Below are 22177 nucleotides of genomic sequence, written 5' to 3' on the forward strand. Positions count from 1 at the left end.
TTATTCCAGCGCTGTTTAATGTGAAAGCAGGCAGAGCTGACAGATAGTTGCCGATACAGATGACACGGGATCTTACTGGTGGGTTTGAGGCGTCGGCGGAGCGAAAATGTCACTGGGTTCAAACTTCCTTAAGGAATCCAGGCGAGTGCATAACTCCTCGATTTAGCAAAATGTTAGGAACGGTTCTGGGAACGTGTCCCGGTTTCAGATCGGCACCGTGGAAACGTGACATTCTGGCTGAAAGCCGTTTCAGACGGCAAAAGCGAAGCTCAAATGTCAGGATTCGTTTGAGGAACAAAAAAAAAAAGAAATAAATAAGATGGTGAAACAAATGGCAAGCTCCTCTGCTGAATGTTAACCATAAAATAACTCCTGTAAGGGTTTAGATCCTTCAGTTCAGAGCTTGGAGAAGGATTGAGAGCAAACACTTTAAGAGAAACGTCACAGTACGGCCATAGTGCGAGAGAGAAAAAGATCAGAGTGGCGTTCTAAAGCGAAAGGGAAAAAACAAACTCCACACTGCAAAAATCATTAAATGTCATCAAGTATTTTAGTCCAGTTTCTATTGCAAATATCTTAGCTCGACTAAAATAAGATAAAACTGACATACAAGTAAATTCAGAAAGATAGCAGCTTGTTTTAAGTCAAGACTTCTTTGATATCAATTAAAAAAAACAAACTAGTTCTATTGGAAAAATTTTTCACTCATTTTTAAGTTTAAAGATCTGCCAATGGAAGTAGTATTTTTCCATCAATATTAAGTATAGACTTAAAAAGAAGTTCTTAAAAGTTACTTTTAAGGTAATACACTTGAAATTAAACTTAGCTAAGAGATTTGCACTAGAAACAAGACGAATAAAAAAAAGACTTGCTAAGATTTTGTGTTTTTGCAGTGCAGCTAAACCGGATAGTCTGGAAGAAGGTTTTACTGGAAGCAACAGCTAGACAAATCCAAACTCTTCCTTTAGGAAGGAAGCTTTTCCTGTGAGAAGCTGGGGATTTAACCAAGAAGAAGAAAGTTTGAGGCTCAAAAGCTTCAGAAGAAAAAGTTTCCTCTTCTTTCAAGGTTGTCTGAAAGAAGAGATGATAGAAGGACGAAGGGTTCTGTCTCTTCGGTGGTTGTGGGAAGGGAGAAACAATTGGACCAGCGGTTAAAAAAGGAGAGAGGGTGTGTGGTTGAAGGTGAACTGAAGATATTAGATATTTTGTTTTGCATCCAGTGTTCGATGGAATGCAAAGAAGGCCGGGTTTCACGTCGGAGACTTCATTTAAATTAACGCGAACACTTTTCCTCTCACAGAGGCTGGGCGCAGTCAGTCTGAAACTCATCAGAGGACCAATAAAGATTAAAATGTAAGCAGCAGCAGCAGCATGTGAAACATCTCAGGTTAGACGTTAAATGACATCCGGTTCCAGCGATCCGCTGTGAGACGGCGTCTTCCAAATCAAAGGCACAAATCCATGTTTTTTTATCGGTTATGTCTTCCGAGATCCAGGTGGTATCAGTCTTCCTAATGTAGTGCTTTTTTGTTTAATCTGAGTTCAGAATACCAACATTAAGTAATATGAGGATTCAGGACGGATACAGTAAGTCGGCGTGTTTGATCGCCCGCCGCCTCAGTAGCTCTTTGGTTTGGGGAGACGCGACGATCCGGAGCCGAAGGCTTTCGCCTTCAGCCCCGGAGAGTTGACACGATCCAACAGCTGCCTCGACGGCCTCGCCTTGGGGGATGCCGGCGCGGAGCCGTTGGCAGCATGAGACAGGAAGAGGCGGAGCTTGGAAGGGTGCAGAGGCATTAGGGGTCTGGAACCGGTCCCTCTCCTTTCCGTGTCTTCTTCCTCCCTCCCCGGCTTCCTCTGTGGGTTTCCATCGTCCGTCGTTCTTGTTGGGGTTGTGCAGGTGGCGGCGATTGGTTTAAAAGATGGGGGGAGACCGTCAGGGAGCATTTCAGCGTGGGCGGGGTTACCTGAAGGTGGTGCTTGGTTTGTCAGTGGTTCCTGGTCTTCCTGATGGGAGGAGTGAAATACCTGTGACTGAAAACAAACAAACAAAGAAAAAAAAAAATTATTTTAGGTCTTCATCAGCTAATGGACACACACGTGGCTCTGATTCTCAACGAACATTAAAGCTCGGTTCTGGACTGGGTTCTGAACCAACATAAACCTCCAGCTCTTTGTTACATCATTTATCAAGGGAGCTGTTCTGTCAGATGGACAATCGTTTCACACATCCACACTTTGATCCGAGAGTCAAACCGCTTCGATTCATCCGGGTGTTTGCTTTCATCTGTTGGTGTGTGTGGGTCTGTGTGTATGACTTGATTACGACGTTACACCGTTATTTAAATTTACTTGTTGGTTTTGCTTGCTTGCTGTTATAGTTGCTGATTACTTTTCCTCTCACAGCTCATGGCAGCTTTCTCTGTGGTTACTGAGTAGAAAAGCAAATGACTTGGAAGTGTTTCTTGTCTGGAGCGAGGGGACTTGTGTCAGGCTGTCACGAAAATGGTTTACAAAATGCTGTTTAAAATGATCGCATTCGTGCGTGATGATGTCATTTTTCGGAGAACTCAGAACTTAAAGAAGCCGTTTTTACCTGAAGTGTTTTTACCGAACTGAGCACAGCTTTAACTGATGATAGTAACAAAAAGTTTTAAACTGCTGCAACTGAATTATCAAACTAACTTTACCTATTTTCTGTATGTTTGTGCGTCGTTTACATATCTTATAGGGCTGGCCAATAAATCAATAACAATATATAAAATAATGGAAACATGATTGATATCAACAGTCTGATAAAAGGTTCAACATATAGAATTCGCTGAACTCCGATCCAGAGCCTCACAGCATTCTGGGAGATGTAGGCAGAGGAAAAACTTTATCTGCTCAGCCTCTCACGGCGAGCATCAACTCACTCTCTCGCTCTTTGGTTACCTAACAACAATTTGTTGAGCAACTTGCGCAGCAGCAGTTTCAGGTTTTGCCACTGTGCCTCATAACAGCTTAAATATAATAATAATAATTTTTTAAAAACAGCATGAAGTGACTAAAAGAAGAAAGGTCACACTATCAGACTGGCAGTATTTCAGAAGTTTTAATCCAAAAGCTAATCAATAATTATCAATAGACTGATATGAAATTCTTATGTGGCGACACAGTTTTCAGGCATATCGTCCAACCATAATATCTTGCTTAACTAGTGATGTGTGTCCTCTACTTTAGTCACTTTACTGTAAGAAATTCATCTTTACTTTCACACTGTAATTTATTCATGATTGATTGCTGTCAGTGAATCCTCATGCTCAAACTGTTTATCTAAAAATTGGAAAACAAAGAAAAAGCTGATTAAATTTCCAGCTTTTTGCCCTTTAATGTTTAAATTTGTTTAAGGAATGCACATTTAGACAGACAAATAATTATTCTAAGTATTTTTCTTTGTCTATACCTATCAATAGTTTGGAAAAAAATTCAGATTCCAGACTTTTCCAGAACTTATAGTGGAAAATTAGAGAAAACTGTGGTTTTCAGTTATGTAATTTCAGTCTAAAGTAGTTATAAAAACATATTTTGGAGAAACACAGTTTAGACAATGTGCTGGAAAAAAACACCTGGACAGTTCAGGGCAAGAAACTAAACTTTAACTGGTAAACACCGACATCTGGTGGCTAGAAAAGGAACTGCAGCCTGTTGGTATCCGCATTTCCGACTGAGACGTTTCAATCCATCCTCATAAAACATGCATAAGCAGCCGGAGTGAATAAAAAGGACGGAATGTAAAATCAAAATCACAAGAAAATTCACAGAAATGACGAGATACCTTAGCAGAGAATGGTGATGACAAATGAAGAGTACCCTCCTATTTTTTCTCTTCTCTTTCTGCTGCCGACCCTTTGAGTGTTCTGATGAGACACTAACATAAAGTGCTGATCCACCCAAGCTGCCCTCTTATGCCCTCTTATGAGCCCCCTTGAGGCCCATCAGGGCTATAACGTCTCGCCACATCGCATCATCACTAAAGTCAACAATTAGAATCGTGACAATAATGGGAAAACACGAGCTTGTCGAGCTGAGCTGCAGGCAACGAGCAGCTGTCAAACTCCTCAATTTCCCTGGAAATTATTAGGACTGTAATGGAGTTCTGCAGAATTATGGCTCGCACGCAGATTAGGAGAAACACAGGGCACTCACAAATGAAGTGAATAATGCTGATTATTGGGCAATTACTGCATGTAATGCTCCGGGGTTCCTTAGTCAACAATGACGCAGGACAAATAAGAGACCAACCGAGACAGACAAAGTTTTACTGTAAATAAAATGCATCTTGGAAAGATAAGGTGCTTATTTTTACCTTACAATGGTGAGAAATTCAATAACTTAAATCTCAGAGAAAAGACAAAAGCTCACAAACTCCATCTCAGACTCGACATACCTCAGTCAGCATGTTAAATGTTGAAGTTCATGACAGGACAGTTAGAAAAGGAAGAGTTATTGGAAGAGTTGAAGGATAAAGCGTCTTCTTTCCAAAAGTGGGTATGACTGCACCACTTAGAATTGCCAAGTTATGTCTGGATGAAACAATAATTCTGGAATCTCTCATATTAGCTTGTAATGCTTCATTAGAGTAGACCAGGAACTCATCAGTTTTCCATTCTAGAACCAAACGTGAGGACATTCGTACGTCAGCTGAATCTTAGTTGAAACCGGATCGCCAATAGAAGAGTGGTCCCAAACACAGGAGAGCAGACCTGGAACTCACTGGAGTGTTTACATACTCAGGTTAACTTGGGACCACTGACAAGACGAGCTGCAGGGCAGAGATACTCAAATCCAGGAATAGAGGGCTGGTCAATGCCCCCTTAGATAGGCAAAGCGGAAAGATCCATAGTCTTGTTGTAATGAGACCATTTGTCCTGACTGTGTGAATTCTTCGCTCTCATACTTGGAGTGTAATTTCATTGATTGGTGCCTTTTTGGACTTTGACGGATGGACAGGAAACGGGAACATCCTGACAGCTTGTTTTTATCTTGACATGGACAAGACTAAAGTTTGTTCCATTGTTGCTAAACTTCCACTGGAAAAGAATTCATCCTCTTGAGGACCATCCTTCAAGATCGATCCCAAAAAAATGCATCCCTACTCCTCAGTCTGAGCTTGGAATAATGGGGCAATGGATTTGTTCAAGTCAGAAAAGAGAAAAACTGGTATTAAAATTCAAATGATAGAGGCTGGGTTATCTGAGAACAGATAGCGTGTGAGTGCCGGAGTTGGATTTGTTGAGAAGGTTTGGGGTTTCCAAACTGTTGCAATATTACTTTACAGAGGTGGATAAGACCGCCTTAACCACTTTCTATGTTGTTAATGCTTCGATCGGCTCAAGGGGTCGACATGATTGCCTTCTCAGAAACGCTTTGAAACAAAAACTCAAAGCTTTCTGAGAAACAGCTGAAATGCCCACAATATTTACGTTAATCTGCACAGCGGCTTGAGAGGACTTAAGGGTTTTGTCTGATGCGAAGCAATCATCTGCAGAGAGACAACCATGTGTTCTCTGCAGCTAAAAGTCCTATAAGTCCTTTTAAGACCTTTTGAAATTCAATACAGAAAACAACTATAAATATATTGGATGGTTGAAAAATTGTGTATTACAATCAAGCACAGCAAAACCTGTGAACTCAGCTTTGATCCCATGATGCAGTCAGAAAAGCTAGGAAGCTAGCTCGCTAATAATAGCAGCTAGTTACCAGGAACCTCAACTGCAAAGCAATGAAGACGTTTGCTTACAACTAAGAAAAAAAAAAAAACTACATTAAATAGTCCCACCACAACAAACCGTATACAAGGCCAACTTACATTTTCTTAATAAATTTAAGGCTTTAATTTTAGACACATAAATTTAAGACTTTTAAAGGATGTGTAGACACAAATACAATTTCCACAATCTTCAGCTGCTGAGCAACTGGCCTCCAGGTGGCAGTATTATCAACGAACGTTAATCTATATGTTACCATCAAAGACTAAATCAGTTCAGTGTGACTTCAACTTTCTTCAGTTATGATTTACAGCACCAGTTCAGATTACATAGTCCTCACAGACAGCGTGCTTTGTGGGAATCACCATGGGGAAATGGAGGGGAGAAAACTGGAAATGAGGAGACAGAGAAGGTTTGACTGTAAGACAAAGGAAAGTTGCTACCGTACCACGCTTTGTCACTGAAGTAAAGCACAAGATTTTCCACTCCTGAGCGAAGGCATGGAGAAGAGACACAGAGAGGACAGGAGGAGGAACAGTTAGAGGTGAAAAAGGCTAAAAATAGTCAGATTTTACTGCAGTTTAAAGTACAAGGAAGATTTTCTTTGTTAAAGAGGTCAGGACCAACAATCCTCTAGAATTTCTGAAGGTCTTTCAGTTTCTCTACACTTTCATTTTTCATTCACTCTCAGTCCAGGATCTGTCCATTTTCAGAAGAGTATTTTCTTTGTTTGTTAAGCCCTTCTATTTCTGAAGTATAACTCATTCTGGCACTTAATGAGTTGGGGTTGTGTTGACATGGACAATTTGGTGTAAATCGAATTTTCAGAGAAATTGTTTTGAGCCGAATGTCACAGAGGTCAAAACTGAATCCTACTTCTCTTGTCAAATCTCTGCAAATTGTCAAAGATAACAGACAGAAAAAGAAGGATCTTAGCTCCAACGAGGGGATTTCAAAAGAAGCGTTAGGTGAAAACCCAAACGTTGACCCACCTCTCTTGGGTCTTGACAAGATTTACTTTGCTTAGAAGACACGCTTGTCTGTTTGGGAATGTAACCCCCAAACAGACTCGTTTAGTCGCGTTGGATTATTGAGGAGCAAAATGTGCAGACGTACTTTGAAATACCTTCAAAAAGCCTTGGAGAACTATTGATCAGGAGGGAACAGAAGACCTGGCTGCTTGGAAGGAAATCTGGACGGAAAGCATGAAGAAAGCTGAATTTCAGTAAACTTAAGTTAAACTCATATCTGAGGTCAGTTTGCAGTCAGGCTTGCTAATAAATATCCCAATGGGTGAGTTAGGAGACTCTCTTTGATTTGGGGAAAATGTGTTTCGAACAGATGATTTAGACGGGGAGCCGGTGGAGCAGATTAATCCTAGAACATCAATGAATCGGTTCAGGCAAACCTGAACTGCCTCCTGCTCAGACAAGAGCTTCAAAGGTTTGAAAGTGATACCAAGAACTTCTTCCAAGTAGATTCAGTAGATTTCTGTCAAAACTGTTGCATTCATGACTAGTTTTTCAAAATTTCCTGTACATTTTAAAACATAAAAGGCTAATTTGTGAACGTCTGGTGAAGGAGTCTGACAGTTTTGTGACTCACTCTTTCTAGCGAGGTGGGATGGGATGCTTGGCTTGGGCCTCCCCCTGAAAGGCCTGGAGCGCTGATACTGCCAGGGTGGAGAGAGGAAAGGGACAGGAGGAAACGCCTGAGACGGAGACGGGGACAAAGAGAGACGGAGAAGATGCTGATACTCCATATGGAGAAAAGACGACAAGGGAGACGAGGGACGGGGGGGGAAAGAAGGTAGCCCTCTCAGAGAGTTTCCCCCTTAAATAAAAGTATTTAAAGCCAATAAGTCAATCGAGGAGTAAAAAAGAATGTGGAGTAAAAATAGCCGCAGGTAATGAAAGTGAGAGACGCTTTCTGCCTGCACAGTTTGTAAAAAAGAAAAAGAAAAAGAAAGGAATACAATCAGAAATTTATGAATCAGAGAGTCTGAGATGGCGCAACCAAGGGCAAGAACATTTCTGAAAAAAAAATAAATAAAAAAAGCAAGATTTCTGAAAATATAAAGTCTTTCCAAGGAAGATGCAATACAAACTTTTTAACCCACAGAAGAGATTTAAAGATGTTTCCTGTGTGAACCTTCAAACTAATAGTGATTAGGTCAGATTATTCCATTCTATTTTCTGGATTTTTCTGTCCTGGACTAACAACAAACATCATTGTAGGTTCTGTTTGTGGTTCAGCCTTGATTTCATTCATAAGGAAAATGCTCAAGTGTGTGCATGTGTGTGTTCTCACAGTGTGTTCTCTCCACGGTGTCTGCGAGGCCACACACTCGCTTTTTGTCACACTTGTCTGCGTTTGCTGCTCCATCCTTTCAGACACCTCCTGACAGCGACACCTGGTGGTCAGTGTGGGAACAGTCTGCACACACACAGTCTTCAGTCGTACACAAGACGACGACAAAAATATTTAATACTTATTAATGTCTAAAGCTGTGCAGGTTGGGTTATTTTAGACTTCATCCCTTTTTTTTTTTTACTAACTTTAACCTAAACTACTGAGCAAAACTGAGCAAACTGAAGCTGCAGCAGCATCAAACTCACCAGTTGCATGGTTAGTTGTGCGATGGTCCGGTCTCGGCTCCTCAGTTCCTCCCGGAGCTGCTGCACCTCCTGCAGGAGCGCCTCCACCTACAGGCAGGCAGAATGTTGAGCTGAGGGGTTATGGGAAATGTAGGCTAACACAGAAAACTAACAAGGCTGAACTTGCTGACCTGCGAGTCTGAACTGTGAGACAAGTCGTTTGTTTCTGGACTAAGAGTGTCTGTGGTCAGAGTGTCGTCGTCCAAATCCTCCTCCTAAACAAAGAAAGAAAAAAAAGAGTGGAAATAAACATATTACGTGCATAAAAACATGGCTAAATTAGAAACAAGATTAGGCTTATGGATGTCTAGAATCATTCAATATTTTTTTATTTAATATATATTTAATATATAAACTCTCCATTTCTGCTGGAGCCTGTTATCAAGGCTCCAGCAGCTAAAGGTAAAGGGTTTTTTTTATCCATACTTGGAAAATAAACAATGAACAATAGACAATCTGATGTTTGCTGCAGACTTCTAAGCGTAACGTCTCTTTAGACAAACTGTTGGTGAGGAAGAGCGTTCCCTCTCACCTGCAGCAGCAACCTCTGCAGGAACTCCAGCTGTGACCGGACTGCGGAGCAGTCCTCAGCGAGTTCCTCCACATCCAGGCCCAGAGTCTGAGGAGCCGGAGAGCAGCAGGCCGACCTGCAGAGTTTTAACCAACGTTTACAGAAGCAGGCAGAAAATATAAAGGGAAACTGTGATTTTTAAGAGGATGGAGGAAAGAAAGACTGGTAGAGCAGGTCACGCTACCTGATCTTATCCTCCTTTGTTTCAGGGTCCTGAGAGAGTTTGAAGCACTGGATATCACTGCGGACCGACCATATAACAGATTCAGAGTTAAAGAAGTACAAAAACATAAATAACATACAAAAAAAGTTAAGATTCCCAGCCTTTTCCGGTTTAAATCCGGTTTAAAAATCCACCCACATCGACTTCTTAACTCATCGTCAAGGTCTGCAGAAGCCTTAAACATCTGAAGTGGTGTTTATACGGCTCTGAAAGTGCTCCAAAGGTGGAAATTGGCCTCGAGTCTAACCAGTGGTGTCGATGTGCTGAAAGCTCAAGCAGCCTTCACATACTGAGAATATTTAAACATGAGCAGAGTTCACCTCATCAAGCTGTGCGCTGTAAGATTTTCCTCTTTTTTCCCCCACAGAAAAAAAGAGGTCAAATCTCCACATCTTCCAGAAAGTTCGGCCATGTTTCTGCCTCAACTGAAAACACCTTCCCTCATCCTCCCACCCACGGCCGGATGTAGAAGGATGTGGGGCCCTGGGCTGGAGCCTGTTTTGGTGCCCAGTAAACTAAGAAACAATTAATTTACTAATGTAAATTACAGTACGTTAATAGGTAGCCCTTCACATCAGCAGATATGAAATGATGCATTGTAAGTTTAATACTTCCTTTTGCCAATAATTAGTAATGTTCTTTACAAAGAACTAGTTTTACCAGAATATAGTTTATACTCATGAAAATCCTAAAATAATACAACAACCACAAGTTTTACACAAAATTAAATGATTTCAAAACATCCATTCACTTAAAAAAAAAATAAAAAGCTTTTGCTGCCCCAAAAAAATTGGAGCCCTGGGCTGCTGCCCCTCTAAGCCCAGCTCCCACCATCAATTTCAGTCAAGGTGACATTAGCTGCGTTTTCATTTCATACGTGTGCAAAATGAATGACATTGTCGATATTCTGCTAATGTTGGAAAAAAACCCCACCACAATTTAGCAATTGGTTTCATTTAATAACGGAATTAAAATCACACTTGAATACGTTTGTTCATGCGATAAGTCATTTAATACCATCGTCCTCCTACCGCTTCCTGTCGTCGACTTCACCTTTTTCACCATTACAACATCCAGGTGGTTGGTCACATGACTTGTATGATGCAAGAAAAAAGGTTTTCCACTGCTGTTTTGTGAAATTAAGTTGGAAAACTACTTCATCCTAGCACAAAAACGTCTTACGGAAAAACATGTTTTTTCCTCCAAATTGGACTTGATTCAATTAAGAAAATTTATTTTTGCAATTCGCAGCTATAGAGAGACATCTGCCAGTGGGAGGAAAACTCATTAAGGGATCATTTTTCCTGAATGCACTACTACTGTAGCTCTATCATATGCTAGAAATCGTAAGATGGTTTGATTTAACCATAAACAGCCTTAGATAAACCAGTTGTCTTCTCACCTCTCAACGTCGTTGTCCTGCGTTCCCCAACAGAGCTGTCTTCTTCTCCACTGAGCCATACTGGACAGCCCCTCTCCATCTGCGAGGGTCAGTTTCTTAAGGTCATTTTTAGCAGATGCAAAGCAGGAAGTAACACCAACCATCCTTATACATCCTCATGAGGATTCTCTTCCTCAGAGAGAGCAGCAGCAAACATATTTCTTTATCGGACTCTACATTATCTACATAAACACACCGCTATGCAGCGAGGAGTCCTCTGGGAAATCTACGTCCAGCATGAGGTCATCGTCAGCCAGATCACAAGAGTCCAGGTTGTTTAAGAGATCCTGTGGAAAAATACATCTTTAGGGAAATGTCTGGATAGATTGAAAGCATTAAACATCAAGTTATAGAATCGCATATGGAAAAGAAAAACAAGGAAAACTGATGTTGGACATTTTTTGAGTCCATTCCAGCTACAGTCTATCGGATATTTGTGACATTAAAATTTACACTAAAGATGATTTTTTTTATGAAGCAAATCACCTCAGCTGTATTCTCTGTCAGAGTTTTAATGGTTCCATGACAAATTCTTGTTTTTTTCTTTCTTTCTGATGTTGACATCATTTTCCAGAAAAGTGTGGAATTTCAAAAGGATTTATTTGGATAATTATGATTAGAAAAATCCAGAATTTATTACCATACAGATAATTATTCTAAATCTTAATCTGTAAAGTTTGATCCCTTCCTTTTTTTGATGCTTCTTTAATGCCTTTGTGCCATCTAAACTGGAGTTAGTTTGGGAACTTCAGGTCAAGTTTAAAGATAGTACAGTTGTGCTTTTTTGATTTTGAATTAGTTGTGAATACATCCGAGTTCAATCAGTGACTTGCAACCCAAAACGAGAAGAGAGTTGGACAAAAACCACATTTCGAAGACATCATACGATTAGAAATCATGTAAATCATTTTAATAAGCCATCTGTTTTGTGCAAAATTCTAAATTTTATCTTCTGAAAATGAACTTACCAACAAAGTCTTGAAATTCAAACAGTTTTTCAGACTCAGTTTTCTCTTTTTCTCACCCACACTTGGAATTGGAAGAGAACAACCCCAAAGAGCAACACTGACCCCTGGTGGTGACGACAGACACTCCACTACAAACACAGGTGTAAATTCAAACAGGAGACAGACTTCAGACTTCAGCTGAGAGCTCGTTAAAGTCCTCAGACCGTTAACGGCCTGATGCTCGTTAGGATCAAGCGCTGAGCGAGCCACAGCTCATTAACACAGAGGACACACTGAGACAGCAGGCTCATTAACAGCCCTTCAGCATCACTCACTGGGTCTGAACTGAACTGAAGGTCGGAGCCCGGACCTAAGCCTGCTGATCCTCCTTCAGCTTATCTGAAACCTCAGCGCTTCGTTTATCGGATCCAAACGCTTATCTCACGGAAACCGCAAAAGCAGCAAAGAGTTGACGTCGGGTGAATAATTATGAAATTAGACGAAACGCAGAGCCGATTAATTTTCTCAGCTGTGACATTAATCCGCTCAAAGTGCTTATTTGATCAGGGAAAAAGATGTAAGTTTGAGAGGTTCTGGTCCTCCAGAAATGTTATTGTGTTTTTGGATGATTGGAAACACTGTTCCCTATCTGAAGACATTTTTACAAAATGTATACAAGTAAGAACTCAGCTCTGTATGCTGCAAAAAATAAGAAAAACAACTGAATCTGGTTGGGTTGTACTTAGCAGAAGGGGACACCAGAGGGAGCCAGAGAACGTTGTTTAGACCTTTTCAAACAGAGCTACACATTGTATTGATGTTTAAGGGTCCATCCAAGCTCCACCTTCAAAAGGTTCTTAAGTGAAATCTAAAGCAATGAAATCATCCTGATATGAAATTTGACTTCTCTCCTGTGAAGCAGAGAAGTCGTTTATTGGCAGGGGAAGAAAACCTTAAAAGTGGGTTGAATTTGTGCAAATATGGAATATAGAGGGACTATCAGTCCAATAATCTTATAAATTCATTCCCCTCACTGAACTATGAGGTTAGGCTGCCATGTATTTACAGTTCAAAGCCCTATTATATTAGAGCTGTCCCAGCTCTAATATTTTGCTAGAAACCTTTAGCTGTGTGTGAGGAGCAATAAGCCGACAGCTTAAAAAATGATGAGGCGGAAAGTCCTTACGATGCTGTTGATGTCCGAGTCGAAGCTCCCGATGTGGTGGGTGGTGTTGCTGCTGGTGTGGATGGAGGCGGTCGTGGTGGCGCCCCCCAGAGGCTCCAGACCTTCCTCGTCCCACATGTAGGTACCCCCAGAGCCGCAGCTGTCAGAGGGGGACAGGTCCAGAGAGGAGCCGCCCTGCGAAAGGGAAAACCTCAGGATCATATCAGTGTGAACTGACAACAGTTTAATATGAACTTTGTTCTAGAAACGCTCTTTATTCTTCTTTTGTGAGTCTTCTCCAAGAGCAGATTATTTCTTTCTGTAAACACTCAATCACATTGCTTGAGGTCTTATCTTTGTCTTGTCAGTCTTTTAAAATTTTACCGAGATTTTTCTTTTTCTGTTTGAGACTCATTTCTAAACCTTTGTGGCAAATTCTAATCCAGTGTTCCTGATTTTCTTGCTGTGGACAATTACAACCTCATTGTTTCGACTACAAGCCAGTTCTCCCGCTGGCATTATACTCTCGAGTTTGTTTTGGTTGTAGCTACTTAGAATGCCCAGCTCTATAGTTCGCTTCCTGCTTTTGAAGCGATCTCTTATCCGCTTACACCTATATTTGCATTCGAACCGCGCCACAGCTGACTTCAACTGACCCGAGAGCAAGGCTTTTAGGCGGAGCAGACTTTGCTTTTTTGGTCCGCATCAGAGTTTAATTGTGCATTTAAGCCTCTGCAAACGAACCGGACTTTCTAGACAAAGAAACTAGAGTTTGACTAAACTCTGGTGCACTAAACAGGGGCTAGAATGAATGCATCCTCAGAAATGATCTCTATTGAGAAAAGTTAGAAGGTGAGAAATAAAATTTAAATCTAATGCATTTGTTCGGCCGCCAGCTGAATCACTACCCTAAAGTTTTCTGCCATTGCTGTTACATTACATTAAGGCCGCACGATATCCCCTCTCGCAATACAAGCTAACAGCTGTGTGGGGCAACGCCAGGTTCACAGGCAGCTCTGAGGCAAATCATTTCTACAGGTTAAGAATTGTTTGCTGAAATAGGCTTTTGTGAACAGAAAACTATTGTTCCTGTGATTCCACATGCTGCTCCACTCATGTTTGAGAAGAATTCAAAGCAGGAACCACATGAAGCCTTTTGGTCCAGATGTCCAATGAACTTGGTGGGATGGTTGCAAAGCCGCAGCTTGCTGATGGGAGTGTTTAAGCCTCCAAACAATGAACTGATGAGTTCACCTATCTTTGCTTTGGGTGGGGTCAAACTGCACCTGCAGCATCCACAGAGTGCAACAAAAAGCCATGTTTGTTTTGGATTAATTATTCTGACCTGTATGGCATAAATAAGTATGTTTTGTTCTTAGATGGAAATTTGGAGAAAGATCTTCAGTTATGTCACTGCACCATTTTCAACTCGTAACGCTTTATTTCAGGAAAACGGCTTCATTTGGTGTCAAGATGTCTTGGCTTGGACATCAAAACAGGAATTAAATATTCGGTAAATTTCGAGTTAAACCAAAAAGCTCAGGTAACAGTGAGGAAACAAACACATTACAATTTAATTCCAGGATCTTATAATGGCTACAATATCTCAGGCGTGAAAGGTTTTTGAAATGTGATCTAAAAGTGTAGGGGAATTTCAATTTATGTTTCTTTTGTTAAAAGATAAAGTTAGATAAAAACACTGTATAGAACTCTACTTTGAATTTACAGCTGTGGAAACAGGATTAGATAAGGCTGCACAATCTGGCAACCTCTGCTGTTAGACCCTCCAGAATGTTAACTCAGTCATTCATCAGCAAAGAAGTTAGAAATACCACAGGATTGTGTGCCTTGATCAATACATATCAATTTATATGAGGCCATAAAATTGTAATTTTTGGCAACTTTGAGGAAAGGGCTAAAGAAAAAAGTTCTAGACCTTAGGACAGGAAACCCTCTGCAGGAGCCAACACATCGATCTGGTTCAGTAAGTGGATCAGATAAATTAATGGATCGACGATCTCTAACAGTATAGTTAATCTGGGTTTAAGTGCCTTTGACTATTTTTCACCCATATATTTTAATCAAAACAAAATTGGAAACAGAAGTATTGTTTAAGGTTTTGTCTAAACTAGTTACAGATAATGTACCTGTTCATGAAAGTCAGGCTGACTTGACTTTCTCCGACGGGCAAGTTGGTTAAGTCGGTGCTCGTCTTTATCACCTGGACACAAAAACAACTTTTCTTCTAGTTGGAGTAGTTAAAGTATTTAGCTGACCTTAACGGCAACGTTTTTTAAAATTCACCTCTGATGGAAGTCCAGTCCAGACTATCATCTAGGAAGCACAGTCCTGTTGTCTTGGCGACCTTGCTAATCGCGTCCCTGTCATCATCTATCCTGGTGCACGACTGGTCGAGTCCTGAGTCATCCTCTTCGTTTTTGGATGAAAACAGTAAGATGCCAACCCCTCCGTTTCCTGAAAACCAAACATGAAGAGAATGTATTAAAAATGCAAAACGTAAAGGAGATCGGTCACACAGACAGTCTAGTTCTGATTTTGTACACAGAGGATTTTTCATGTAATGTCACATTACTCACATAAACACATCACCAACCAACAAGTTTTCTTTGTTATGTAGCTTCTATGCTAATATTTACAGCAAAAACATCTAAAGAGTGTCTTACCGAGGTTGTCAAAGTCATCCATGTATTCCTGGCTGATGTCATTCCGGTCCAGGGAGGAAGTGGAGGACAGGGACATGTCCTCAAGCGTCTCACCGACAATCGATCCCATTCCCTGGGACGCAACGTCGTCAGAAAGCTGCTCCATCTCCGCGGCGTCTGGAGTGTTTTCTGCAGGCAGATCAGATACAGAGATGAAACCAGACCAGAATGAGATCAGAGACTTCAAATCCAAAAATGACAATCAATTTAAGAAAAGAAAAAAAAAGAAAGAAGGGGAACCTGGGCTGTTTTCGATAGATGAAGGCGTCTCCACAGAGTTCTTTCGTCTCGTTGGTCCTCTGTTGACTTCCTGTTCACTTCTGCACATGCTGGTTCCTTTTGCTCGAAGGGGTCTGGACTGCTTGACGAGCGACGGGCGGGACAGCTTGTAGCTGATGCCGCTGGACCTGGAGGTCGGACCCGGCAAGAGAGGCTTCCTTAGGGCCGACTGTGGCAGCTGGGAGGGGGCACTGCCAGCCGCCCTGCCTGAAGCGGCTCTGCTCACAGGCGATTTCAACAAGCTGCCTCTAGGAGGAGCCTGCGAGGTGGAGACGGGGGGAACCCGTTGGGTGGCCCTGTTGGTGGAGAAGGGGCGGGACACGTGGGGAGAGGCGGCGGTCCGGGTGAGGGTGGGAGAGGCCTGCTGTCGGACCTGGGTGAGGCTCCGGGAGCGGAAGCGGTCGCTTTCAGTCAGCTGCGCAGAAGCGGCACAGCCCAGGTTGTCGCTGGAATGGGAGCGACTAGCTGTTGGCTTTTTTAGGAGCGGGGAACCTGATCGAGACGCAGGGCCCGAGCCGGGCCTCGTACTCGTCAGGCGAACAAAACTCTGAGGGGGCCTCAGAGAAGTGATCGCCTTCGTCCCTGCTTTGGATCCGGGACTTGTGTTTACACTCTGCTTGGACAGTACAGAAGAGTTTGGAGTCAGTTTGGAACCTCCTGATCCATTTTTAGAAACAGGAAGAGCCCTGGGGCTGGATTGTGGAGATGGGGATGATGATGACGAGGAATACGATGTAAGCTGGCCACGCCCTTTCGCTGCGGTGGATGTGGTGTGTTTTCTGGCATCGTGCAGGTAGAAATACGGCTGGCAGTTGCTACGATTCTGGACATCATTCCCACCTTTCCCTCTCTTGCACTCAGCCTCTCCGGCCATTATCTCGTCACCATCAGCTGCGTTTTCCCTCCTCCACTTTGCGGAAAATGAACACGGCACTCGGATGAATCCGTTCTGCTTTGCAGAGGACAGGGGCACGGAAACACCCGCCGGTCCGGGGTGGTGGTAGAATCCGTTGGTGAGGCGAGCTCTGCCAGCGGCGGTTGCAGCTCCGCCGGGCGGAGCCGCCGCTGCAGGAGCCACCGCTGCAGGAGCCGTCTGGGACCGGGGCCGGAAGCCGAACTTCGGCAGCCTGGAAACCATGGTGGGCATGGCGGGGCGGTCAACAAGAGGTGGGGCTGACATCAGACTCCGCCCACTTCACCATGGAGAGTCAGGAGAGCTGAAAAGGGAGCAGAGACATTAGAAGAGGCACAGACCTCATTGTACTTTAAAATGATGTTATAACTGTTATTATATATGCATATGTTGCTTGTTATTGTGGTTTCTCCGTTTTTTTCCTCTTTCTGCACCTTTAGAGACAGACTTCTATCTCATTCTTTCCCTTTAAAACTTTTCCCCACCTTTCTTCCTCTCTTTTCTTTTTTTTTTTTTAAATCTCCGTGACCCTTATATTTGAAATAAACCCAAAGTCAATTCTAATAAAGTTTCAAGTGCAGCATCATGACCAAAGCCGTAATGTTCCGCTTGTGAAAGTAAAGCTGTTGGGCCTCACCTTGATACTCAGAAACCAATTCTAAGTGCCACACTGCTGGACCAGAAACATAAAAAATAAGAATAAATAAATAAAACAGTAAATAAAGCCAACAGAAAGAAGAAAATAAAATGGGAAAAAAGCTAAATATTTGATTTTGATGCACAATTTTTGTAATAAACCCCATTTTTAGTCTGCAGGTGAGAGAAATGAATCATAAAAAAAATTGTTTTCCTCATAAAATGTTTGAAACAAAGAAATTAGAGCATTTGAACATGATGTTTCTGTTCACTTTACACATAGCAATTCCAGAAACATTAGGGAAAATCTAAAATTTCCTTTGACAGTTGACAGATAAGGAATTGATCTTCTTGAATGGTTTTTATCTGCAGCAACAACAGCCACATTAAAGTTTCTCTTTGAGCTGATACACTTGAGTCTAGTTTTAATCCTGCTGTCGGAAATTTTACTGCTGACTTTAGAGTCAGCAGCCCTGAGAGAACGGAACAATTCAAAGGGTCCTGTCAGTGATTAACACCTGAAGCATGTGGCAGCCGAGTCTGTGCATGCGTGCGTTGACAACGTGGCTACAAGCGAGATAATTCCTCCACGTGCCACACCCATAATAAAAATGCTGAGGTATTGCTGCTCCTGCAAATGGAAGGCAGGATACTAATAACCCATGAATGTTTCTGACACACCTACAGCACCCTTACAGTGAGTTTCTCTCTCCCCCTCTTTCACACACACACACACACACACGCACACCCACACACACACACACACACACACACACACACACACACACACACACCCGCAGGGCCCGAGGCAGGAAATGTAAACCAGTGCCTGAGACAAACTCACGGAACAGCGATTAAACAACCAGGAAAAATTACAGCTGTCTGGTTTATAAGGTTAAATGAAAATTATGCATGTTCAATATGACAATAATGATACAAGTAACAAACTGTGATGCCATTTTTTCCCCCTGATTATTTTAAAGGAAATATGGTATGTGTTCAAAAAATATGTATGTACCCAATAAAACGAAAATGTGAAATGAAAATGCTTTTACTTCTCAAATGTTTCCTTCAAATATTTTAGAATATATGTAGTTTTATTTCCTGACAGTTGCTGCTCATTTCTATTGATAACAGAGCTGCTCTAAAGAGTACAGTAACAAATAAAGTGCAAGTCCAAAGGTTAAATCAATGATCACATCTGCAGGGTTAGTCCCAAACTAAAACGGGAAAGTTATTTTGGGTGTCAACATGCAAATCGCTCAGAAAGAAAGTGGTCTGTCTTCTTTGTTTTTATGTAGACTGCACGGCGTCTACATGGAAACACTGCAAACATCGGCTAGTGTGTGTGTTCCTACATATAACTAATCAAGCATGTTTTGGGATACCATTACTTTATTTTAAATGGCATTTTACATCTTTCTTCATGCCCTTGGTGGATTCCATCTCCCATTTATTTACACAAATACAAAACAAACAATAACCAGGAAACTAACACTGAAAGCAGCTCATTTAAACATCAGCGGCTGAGGTCTGTAACGGCTTTGGCTCAAAGCTGCTTTTATGGACAATAAAGAAGAAATAAAAGTCTAAGATGGAGTCACAGGCCTGTTTCATTCTCCTTTCATCACATTCGCTTAGAAGAATCCCAGTCACATTCAGTGGGAACACTGCATTAAATTTGGATAACCCGTTTGAAAAGGGCCGTCAGTTCTTCTACATAAAGAGAGACACAATTCTTTCCTCAAATTTGACATTTTGCAATAACAAATTTTGCTGGACGATAAATTGTCCCAGTACTTACTGTGATAAACGACAACATGGTAGTTTTGAGACCATTTTAGATATTGATGATGCCTTTATAATCCAAGACTAGTCAACTTTGATTTTGTAAAAAAAAACACTTAAAACTGGAACTGGAAGATATTTTAAATATTCAAAATAAAACACGACAAACAGAATCATGAAATAATAAGGAAATAAAAACCACTTGCAACTGGAACCATAAACAAAATGGATCATGAGATCTCTATGCATAACACTGCCCTTAAAAAATATTTTTTTTAAATCACAAGGGAAACGATAGCACTCGTTTTAATCTGTTATGCGATGAGTTGCTTAATTGCGACAATTAAGCAACTAATTGTTGCAATTAAGCAATTGCGACAGGTTTAATGCTGCTTTGCTGGTATTTTTGCTCATTGACTTCATTCAATTTGGATTAGAAGGAAGCAAACATGAAAAGTTGTCCTTGTGTTTTTGACATATTTCTCAGTGTCACAGACCAGGGCCGAGTTCTCTCAATAATCCCTCCATAACTTAGGCAGGAATTTCTCAGAATATTTGCTCTCTGAAGCATAGCAAAAAAAAATAAAATAAAAAAATCAAACAGAAGAGGTCAAATATGCCACGCAGGAACACTTTTTGTTCTTGATCCGACTCCAAAAGTCGTCATGGATACAGCACAACATCACCCTGCCGCCCTGCAGCCTCAGCACATGGCTTCTTCATTTAAACTGGAACATAAAACAGCAATTATAACTATAAGCCTCCGCAGCCTTTTCCTTACCCGGAGCCACCCGGCTGCGCATCACAAGCTTCTTCAAGCCCGAAAGGAAACAGCTGAGGAGCTTGTGATTTTATTGTGAGAGGATGTTTTTTTTTTTTTTATTATTTCTTTATTTAACAACCCTCTGAAGGTCATGATGTAAGATTACACAAACAAGCAGTCCAGAATAAAGGGAGAGGCTCCTCCATGTGTCAGATAACAGACTCTGATGATCACTGGGCGATGAGAAGCATCAGCCCTCGACCGCTTCCATCCTGCAGTGAAAAAAAGAGGAAGCTGAGCCGCAGTAATCGGCTGACTCATGACTTCCCTGCTGCTGTGTCACCATCACACGGAGGCGATGCTTCAAGACTCACCAAAACCGCCACAGAGACACAATCTGCAGCAGAAACAACAAACATGGAGTCCAAAACTGCAGCTTTTCAATGTTTCACTTCCATCACAAACCAAGAATGTTAGAGAATTAAATGGTAGCTTTCTTAACTTAGCTTTTACATTTCAAGCATTATGTGTTGATGTTATTAACTTTAATAGACTATCAGATTGGCATTTAAGAATAAGATGTGTCTGGAACGGATAATTGTGATCGGGAGTTCCCTGACGTCAACAGGGATCTGTGAATTATTCTGGTTCTGATACTAATGATTCCCTCCAGAAAATTCAGCTACATCAAGTTCCATTGCTTCAAATATGCATTCAGATGCAAATGTTAACGGTTCATTTTAGGCCGTATGCCTCAAAATGTTTTGGGTTTCGTCCCAGAAGCTTTCCACAATAGTTCACCAAACTAAATCTCTCATCTCTTAATCTGGCACTTAGCATAAAGATTTATTTTTTGATCATCCGAAAAACAACATAAACCGTTCAAACTTCAAATCTTATTTACAGCAGGAATCTGGGGTTTTCACTGGTAATTGATTAACAAGCTACTGACACAATAAAGATAAAGAGAAGCCTTTTTACAGGCATTATGTGCTATGTTGTTTTACCTGTAAAATGTTTTGGGCCTTTTGATGTCATGACAATGCCTTTATACAGACAAGGCACTTGTTTCAGTTGTAGCTGGTTATGTCTACAAGACATAACCAGCTACAACACCAGCACTGGTGGAAAATAATGTGTGTGTCTTTGGGGTGAGGGGTGTGTGTGTGATGAGGTGCACTGCAGCAGACTCTGCTGTGAAGGACACACAGGAGGAATGGAGAGAAGAATGAGGTCATGACTCAGTGATAATGAGCTGCTGCATCTGTCTCCATTCTCTGCATGCCTCTGTGGTTCCTCTGCGCTGATTAATCATCTTTTTTTTTTACTTTTTTTATGTGAATCTCTTGAGGCTGAGCAGCAGCCTTAGAGAGACTTTCTGGATAAGCCTACCTTACTATTTAGATTCCATTTTGTATTCTTTTAAAGCATCATAAAAGTGACCCCTGTAATAGTTTATTATAAGCCTGGCAGGTTGCCAGGCTTTACTTGCCCCCCACCAGACTAAGCATTCTTTATTTTTGTTTTAAATCTTTTTTTTTTAAACACATCAGCAATCTGTTTTGCTCATCATCTGACATCGTCCCTACATAAGTCATGATGGTTTCAGGCAGGGCAGTGCTTTAAGGAGTTGTCACTGATCATCATATTTGTTTCTATCAGTTCTTGAAATGAACCTTTAACAACTTCATCGCATCATGATTTTCTCTAATGATTTGTGTAATTTCACCCTTTCGTTTTACATCCACAAACAGGTTCTCCTGTCTTCCTGTGGCCTATGCAAAGCTCACTCACTCCTGCAAACAGGAGAGCACATATGCAGCACAACTAGGCTTAGAATGCATTGTCGACTCTAACACGGGAGTTTATATGACTTTATTGAGTCACGCATAAAGTCTGATTTCAAAGCGGAGACAAAGATCACCTATGATGAAAAGTTTTTTTATAGCTTCCATTCAGCGCTGGTTTCCCGACTGTGGATAAAAATAGCAATAAAATCACAGCTGTTCAAACAACAAAGCAAGTCAGAGGGGATTAAAGCATTGTTAGATGTATGCCAAGAAAACAACTGGTGACACAATCAGCAGATTTCAGCTTTTCCCAGTTTAACTGACAACACTCTGTGGACAATGTTAGTGGATTGTGATTCAAGTTTAGCTATTTTCAGCGTCGGTGAGGTGTTTGGAAAAAAGCAGTCAGAGGAAGCACACAGATGTAAAACAGACAGAAAGAGATCAAGGCTTTCAGCAGATAACAGGAAGGCAGCTTTCAATCTTCATCTGTCAAGTTTTTAGGAAGTATTGAACATCTTTTGGAAACCT

The 22177-nt window shown here is 41.4% G+C and overlaps 1 protein-coding gene across 5 annotated transcripts in view; it reads right to left on the reverse strand.

Moving 5' to 3' along the window:
- Positions 1-696: 696 nt before the first annotated feature.
- Positions 697-22177, reverse strand: part of LOC102230563 (serine-rich coiled-coil domain-containing protein 2-like) — a 30919-nt gene continuing 9438 nt past the window's right edge. For 2 of the 5 annotated variants that reach the window (XM_023340766.1, XM_023340767.1), the window contains exons 2-14: positions 15718-16973; positions 15439-15606; positions 15059-15229; positions 14902-14975; positions 12776-12949; positions 10839-10929; positions 10604-10682; positions 9163-9219; positions 8940-9054; positions 8539-8622; positions 8369-8455; positions 8061-8201; positions 697-2034 (exon numbers count right to left, since the gene is read on the reverse strand). In XM_023340766.1, coding sequence (XP_023196534.1) covers positions 1618-2034; positions 8061-8201; positions 8369-8455; positions 8539-8622; positions 8940-9054; positions 9163-9219; positions 10604-10682; positions 10839-10929; positions 12776-12949; positions 14902-14975; positions 15059-15229; positions 15439-15606; positions 15718-16936 — 2877 coding nt within the window. In that variant the 5' untranslated portion in view covers positions 16937-16973 and the 3' untranslated portion in view covers positions 697-1617. Of the gene's footprint in view, positions 2035-6198; positions 6239-7355; positions 7462-8060; positions 8202-8368; positions 8456-8538; positions 8623-8939; positions 9055-9162; positions 9220-10603; positions 10683-10838; positions 10930-12775; positions 12950-14901; positions 14976-15058; positions 15230-15438; positions 15607-15717; positions 16974-22177 lie in introns of all 5 variants that reach the window. The other 3 variants (XM_023340769.1, XM_023340770.1, XM_023340768.1) reach the window with 3 other exon arrangements.

The sequence above is a fragment of the Xiphophorus maculatus genome, chromosome 10 (genome assembly GCF_002775205.1).
Source record: "Xiphophorus maculatus strain JP 163 A chromosome 10, X_maculatus-5.0-male, whole genome shotgun sequence".
NCBI lineage: Eukaryota > Metazoa > Chordata > Actinopteri > Cyprinodontiformes > Poeciliidae > Xiphophorus > Xiphophorus maculatus.